A 7469-nucleotide genomic window follows, 5' to 3' on the forward strand; every position below is an offset into this window, starting at 1 on the left:
ATTTATAGATGCCTAATAAAGGCTAATATACGCAAATAATAAACGCATGATATTATTTTGTCTCTTTCATAAGATTACAAGTGCTACAAGTTACGGATGGATTAGAGACAATCGGCGGGCTACGATGGCCAATAGCTGTCTGCCTTCTCATTACCTACGTCACGTTATTCCTGTGTGTATTCAAGGGAATCAGGGTCTCTGGCAAGGTACTGTCAATGAAAGCATAATGATATTGTTCATAATACTAGTTCACACGTTGCTGACATAATACCTGTAGAAGCAACGTAAAGGATACGTTAATCAAGCTGGTGATTCCTGAATGTAAAAAGTCGTTGAATGACTATGTCACCCTCCAGCAGCAAGACTTAAATGGTTCAATGATGTCATTTCAGCTGGTATACGTCACCGTGGCGGTGCCATACATGCTCATGTTCGTCTTCCTCGTCCGTGGTTGTCTACTTCCCGGATCTGCTGAGGGAATTTATTATTACGTCTACCCACGGTTTGAGAAACTTCTTGAACCCAAGGTAAGAGTTTAATTGCTGCAAAACTAAAATTCTCATAAATATTTATTTCAAAGATAAAATCTGAAGAAACACCATTGAATTTGATTCAACCTATTTCTGCCGTGGCTGTTAAGCGAATAACTTTGGGGTTGACCTCAAGTCTCTACAACACGACGTATGCTGTACTCTTCTTTATTCAGATATGGATTGAGGCTTGCAGCTTCGCCTTATATTCCTTGGGTATTGGATTCGGATGTGTCATCACGCTGTCCGGGCACAGTAGGTTCAACAATAACTGCTTTAAGTACGTAAACCCATATATGTGTGCAAGGTTTTTTATTTTTTAATTTCGACAGTATATTCTTTTTAACTATCAACAAAATAAACCAGTTATTTTCGGCATCATTATAGTCATCATTACGTATGATACAGTAACATCATGATACATATCCATCTTCTGATAACAACTCACTTTCTCAAATCTTTTCTCTTCTTCAGAGATGCTATCCAGGTAACACTGATCGATATGATAAGCACGATCCTGTTTGGATTTGCTTTCTTCGCGGTTATTGGGCATGTTGCTTACAAAAGGGGTATGTCTGTCGCGGATTTTGAATCATCAGGTGAGACTTACATTGACATATATATCTTCACGGGTTTCGCCTCCCTCGTTATACGTCCACGGAATGCGATGGTTTCGTAATGCAATGACCATGCACCGACAACGAGGTCTGCCTCAGCTGAAGCGGTCGTAATATGACGACACTCATTCTGGCAACACTCGACTGTTTCCATGCTGCATAAATTAAAGAAATACATACAGGGCTTTGGTGCTGGCTGATTTCTAAATTGAGACGAGGAGGTCAAGCCAGCAGGACTATAATGAATAGCAACAATTTGTAACAACCACTGTCAATCCGGTCGCGGTCTTTACTAGCACTTCAGTCATTTGCTGTTACTGACAATTTGACCATATTTGTAACAGCTTTCTACCACCACATATATACTTGTATATTATATGAGACCACATCTATCCATAACACTAAAGCTCACAGATACACCCTCTGTTGAGGTGTCATTGTACACATCCTTAATGAATATTGTCTTTGTATTTTCAGGATTCAACCTGATTTTCATTGTCTTCCCACAAATCCTGACTTACCTCCCGTTGCCCCAGGTGTGGGCGGTCTTCACCTTCCTGATGCTCATGACACTGGAGATTGATTCACTGGTGATTTTCTGTTCAGTAGCTTACCATATGTTTTACATGTGATGTTCATTCCTGACAATATCAATCACTGGATTGTGTGATCCAATCGTGAAACGTTACATGCTGCCGTCATATAGGTGCAGTACTATGTATATGTCAACAGTTGCTAGCTCCGTGTAGGTGAGACCATGGTGTGAAACGTTACATGCTGCCGTCATATAGGTGAGCTTTAACCATGTCGCTCTAGAATCCCTATTGTGACGTCACATTACAATGACGTCATACTGTAACTGCTACAATCTAAAGGCATTCTTGTTTTATATATATAACTGATATATATATATATATATATATATATATATATGTGTGTATATATATATATATATATATATTGACACACACACACACACCGATGACATCAGGAACTAACCGCTTTTTTCTGACGTCATCCAATCAGGTTATATTATATTGGCAGGTTCCCGCATTTGAAATCGTCGTGGCTGCAGCAGGAGACCAGTTTCGAGGACTAGCGGAACGTCGGTGGCTTGTCACTGCAGCGATCATTGTACTCAACTTTCTCTACTCGCTGCTGTACATTACACAGGTAAGACGTAGTATATTTTCATTGCCTGAGATTGAAATATGTGTCTATATAACTTATTAATACAAATGAAGGTGCCAGCAAGCATTTGTAAATTAATACGAACCGCCTAAGTGAACCCAATATCAACATTTAGCACAATCGTGATATATTTGCCTTGATGTGAATGCATATGCAAATTCAGAACTCCAAATAACAATTAAAACATTCAAGCGACTCCGAACTAATTATTATTGTTAACCTTCAATCTATCGTTCCTACATTTCAGGGTGGAATATACATTTTGACGCTCGTGGACTGGTTTACATATTTTCCCTCTATTGCGATTTTTGTCATTATGGAATGCCTTGTTGTTGGCTGGTGTTATGGTAAGTTCTGATACGGGAGAGCCAAAGCACAAAGAAGTGACCTCTGATTCTGAACGAGAAAAGAACTTTATTCGTCTAAACACACATTCAGACGCCATATGGATTGGCTAACAAGGTCCAGTTTGACATCACACTTGACATTTTTCTGACTCACAATGACATTTAGAAAGTGCTCAAATGTAACAAATGTTATATTTGGGATTACACTTTCTCAGTAACACGATACAAACTTTCGTGGGACGTTTTCTTTGTAGTTTCATATTGGTAATGCCTCACATCAATGGTGACGTTGTTTCAACAAGTTATTCTTGAAAGAGAATTAAAGCAATATCTGAAGTTGCCTAACTGTTGTTCTGACAGAGGATTGTGTTTACATAGGGTCTATTGCCCACGTGAAATACGTAAGCGGTAGTCATGACGGTAAAATTCCCTCTGATGTGCACTTTGTGATACGGCTACAACCTATATTGTCCCAAGCGTCTCACATCCAGCACCAGTACTTCTCAGTTCTTCAGGAGGGCTCGCCCCCTGTCCCAAGGGCCCCCGTCATAACCTACGATGAGCACATACGTAGACGACGTCAGTAAGTTCTCCTGGTGTGATTGGCACAACCTTCTTCAACATTCATGCTAAATAAACTTACACTGCAGTTAAATGCACACAAGCCATAAACGTCAGATAGTTATTTACTTTATGATAACAAGTGCAAGGTATTTGTCAGATCTCTGTGTGACCATTGTACGTTTCAGGCACAGAAAGGCTTCAAGAGGACATCAATTCCATGTGGGGAAAGTCTGTTCCCCGTGTCATGATTATCTCTATCAAGTTCATCTGCCCTCTGCTTCTGCTGGTTTGCTTCACAACAATTTCTTAATTAAATATATTTCATTAAATACGACAATTGCAGCTTTATGCCAAGTGCTCTCCGGTGTAAACATAATTCATTACAAATATACTCAACCAAGTTAACAATTTGACACTTGACAATTGAATCCTGTAATGGAAGTAGTGTTTGCATTATTATGAAATAGATGTGTGTCATACTACTATCATTCAGGTAACAATACAGGCCGTTATAAATGGATTACAGCAACATTCTACTGGAAACATAGTGAAAGCCCAAGCGAACTTCACATTGATTTAACTGTTGAAACACTAGAAGTCCACAATAAGTGTGACCTACTGGGACGGAAGTCGTCGCAATTGTTCAACGAGTGATTGTCCGTTTTACAAGGTCTGGGTTTGATTCATCTACAGTAGCACTCGTCTTCCCAGCTCGTCTTAGATGTGTTTGATCGGTTTCAAGTCGTGGAAACAAGAAGGTTGCGCTTTAGAATTGCAATAGCGGTGTCGAAATGACAATTCACAATCCAGGAGATGTATCTGCATTTATGATTTGCTCACTATGTTTGCAGGTAATCTTCATCTATTCCTTGTACTCCTATCGGCCACCCAGGTATGGGGACTACGACTTTCCTCCCTGGGCAACGGCAATTGGCTGGATGGTGTCTATTGGCTCCCTTGTGCCACTCCCTATCATTTTCTGCCTAACAGTCTTGAGGTCAAGTGGAAGTACCCTCAAAATGGTAAACGGTTGAATCGCACACATTTAAAGGTCCATAAATCTGAACATTTAAAACTTTCTTGAGATGTAAGAATAGCATCAGCAAGCAATCATATTTGCAGAATAGCATAGTACGAACCTCGAAGGATTCCGACCATTTTATAGCTTAGTCAACACTACATCCAAAAGTAGTAAGTGCTACTGAGTCAACCATTTGTTTTCTTATCCGGCCCGATAAACAACAAAATAGATCTTTTGTATGTTGTCAAAGTTCACAAAGTATTAAGTGTATCATTGTGCATTGATACAATAAACGACGTTCCAGAAACTGAAACATGCCTTGGTTCCCAATACGTCCTGGATACAGAGGACGTCAAGTGACTGCACCACAGATGAAGTCCTTCAGCCCATGGCGCCCGAACACGAGGCAAATCTTCCATCAGAACCGACGCTGAATGCGTGATCTAGGGTCATCGACACTTTGAACACAGTTTCAGTTATCTCACGACGGGTGAAATCCTCAAGTGATGCAAATTGAACAGGAACGATTTTTATGGACAGACAACTGCTTTATTGCAATGGCTGTGACGTTTCGGTGTAGATGCTTACACATCACTTGCTTGATAATGGTGTTAGCATCAACACCGAAACGTCGCATTCGTTGCAATAAGGACATTGTCTATCCATTAACATTCGTATCTGTTCTTCATACCAGCTTCTAAATGCTTCTCCGTGCAGTGATGCAAATTGTTTTACAGTCTCTGTAGAGAACCGAGTTCGTTGTTGTTAAAATCTTTCATTTGTCAAGCTTGTACACGTGACTAACTTTGTTGAAGTGAAAGCATATGTCCCTATTGTTTACACAGAAAACAGTTTGTGAAAATGCTGGGCGTCATAAGTGATAGTATCTAAGTGACATTTCCGACTAAGGCAAGAGGTTAGCATTTTTATATTCTTGTTGATCTGATATCATTATAAATTGAGCACATGACTCGGTTTTCCACACCAAAGGAAAGTAAGAGAATTTGGTCGAAAAGATCCGTTGACCTTTAGTATATCAATGATCTCATGTTGTTTAATATCGGTAAAAATACCAGTTCCTTGTACTTCACCAATGATCTCACCCTGTGTACACATATGCTTTGTCATATGTAAACCTTTGCACACAAAATACTGAAAACTAAAAAAAAATCATAATGACTTGAACTTTTAAATAGTCAACCTTCTCTTGATGCCGAGCTTCCCTTTTCGCGAACACCTGGTATCATCACTACTTAGCAGTGACCCATTAACACATTCTCTTGATACAGTCGAAATCGTACAGGGATCATGCTCAGACAAGATATTTCTTAAGATGATAGCGATGATTCAGTCACTTTTATTACCACTTTGTTTGTACACTGAGCACTAAATTGCACTGACATACCAGGAGCATACATGCAATCAGGAGATCCAGCATCTGGGATTAGCAACGAAGAACATAAAATTAAGGCAGAATGAAAACCAACGACTTTGCGTTCTTGCGCCTGCGGAACCAATTTCCTCCTTCAACCGGAGGATCGATTTCCATGATAACATACAATTTACTTCGTCAGTTAGTTTGTTTGTGATCCTTGTCTCAACACTGATTCCATATTGCTATATGTCCTTTTTCACTAACGTTTCTACTAACTTTTTGTGAACAGTGTTTCATACAGTAGGACAATTACAACATCCTTGTACTCCTTTATAGAATATTACGCAATAATAAAAGACTATGATGGAATGTAGTCATTTTCTTAATACCCGATACACTGATTGAGATCAAATATACCTCTACGCTCCGCGTGGAGGACATACTGTAGTTTTACTCTAAGCCTGGATGACGAAATGCTTGACTGTGTACTTCTACCCTCCACCGTAGAGGACGAAATGCCTGACAGTGTACCTCAACACACCACGTGGACGAAATGCCTGACAGTGTACTTCTACACACAACGTAGACGAAATGCCTGACAGTGTACTTCTACACAGCACGTGTACGAAATGCCTGGAAGTGTACTTCTACACACCACGTGGACGAAATGCATAAAAGTGTCTTCTACACACCACGTAGACGAAGTGCCTGACAGTGTACTTCTAACCTCCACGTGGACGAAATGCCCGGCAGTGTCCTTCTACACACCACGTGGACGAAATGCCTGACAGTGTACTTCTACCCTCCACGTGGACGAAATGCCTAACAGTGTACTTCTACACACCATGTGTACAAAATGCCTCACAGTGTACTTCTACCCTCCATGTAGAGGACGAAATGCATGAAAGTGTACTTCTACCCTCCACGTGCACGAAATGCCTGACAGTGTACTTCTACACACCATGTGTACGCAATGCCTGACAGTGTACTTCTACCCTCCATGTAGAGGACGAAATGCCTGACCGTGTACTTCTACACACCACGTGGACGAAATGCCTGACAGTGTACTTCTACCCTCCACGTGGACGAAATGCCTGACAGCGTACTTCTACCCTCCATGTAGAGGACGAAATTCCTGACAGTGTACTTCTACACACCACGTGGTCGAAATGCCTGACATTGTACTTCTGCCCTCCGCGTAGAGGACGAAATGCCTTACAGTGTACTTCTACACACCACGTGGACGAAATGCCTGACAGTGTACTTCTACCCTCCATGTAGAGGACGAAATGCCTGACAGTGTATTTCTACACTCCGCGTAGAGGACGAAATGCATGAGAGTGTACTTCTACACACCACGTGGACGAAATGCCTGACAGTGTACTTCTACCCTCCATGTAGAGGACGAAATGCCTGACCGTGTACTTCTGCCCTCCGCGTAGAGGACGAAATGCCTGACAGTGTACTTCTACACACCACGTGGACGAAATGCCTGACAGTGTACTTCTACCCTCCATGTAGAGGACGAAATGCCTGACAGTGTATTTCTACACTCCGCGTAGAGGACGAAATGCATGAGAGTGTACTTCTACACACCACGTGGACGAAATGCCTGACAGTGTATTTCTACCCTCCAGGTGGACGAAACGCCTGACCGTGTACTTCTGCCCTCCGCGTAGAGGACGAAATGCCTGACAGTGTACTTCTACACACCACGTGGTCGAAATGCCTGACATTGTACTTCTGCCCTCCGCGTAGAGGACGAAATGCATGAGAGTGTACTTCTACACACCACGTGGTCGAAATGCCTGACATTGTACTTCT

General features: G+C 41.4%; 1 protein-coding gene across 3 annotated transcripts in view; it reads left to right on the plus strand.

The window, feature by feature from the left end:
* Positions 1-6011, plus strand: part of LOC124278161 (sodium-dependent dopamine transporter-like) — an 89482-nt gene extending 83471 nt beyond the window's left edge. For all 3 annotated transcript variants that reach the window (XM_046713896.1, XM_046713895.1, XM_046713894.1), the window contains 10 exons: positions 74-206; positions 393-527; positions 707-810; positions 1005-1129; positions 1625-1737; positions 2192-2320; positions 2586-2685; positions 3435-3535; positions 4101-4271; positions 4575-6011. In XM_046713896.1, the coding sequence (XP_046569852.1) occupies positions 74-206; positions 393-527; positions 707-810; positions 1005-1129; positions 1625-1737; positions 2192-2320; positions 2586-2685; positions 3435-3535; positions 4101-4271; positions 4575-4712 (1249 nt within the window). In that variant the 3' untranslated portion in view covers positions 4713-6011. The remainder of the gene's footprint in view (positions 1-73; positions 207-392; positions 528-706; positions 811-1004; positions 1130-1624; positions 1738-2191; positions 2321-2585; positions 2686-3434; positions 3536-4100; positions 4272-4574) is intronic.
* Positions 6012-7469: the final 1458 nt, after the last annotated feature.

Source organism: Haliotis rubra, unplaced genomic scaffold (genome assembly GCF_003918875.1).
Source record: "Haliotis rubra isolate DU_JTF1 unplaced genomic scaffold, ASM391887v1 Scf232, whole genome shotgun sequence".
In the NCBI taxonomy this organism is placed as follows: domain Eukaryota; kingdom Metazoa; phylum Mollusca; class Gastropoda; order Lepetellida; family Haliotidae; genus Haliotis; species Haliotis rubra.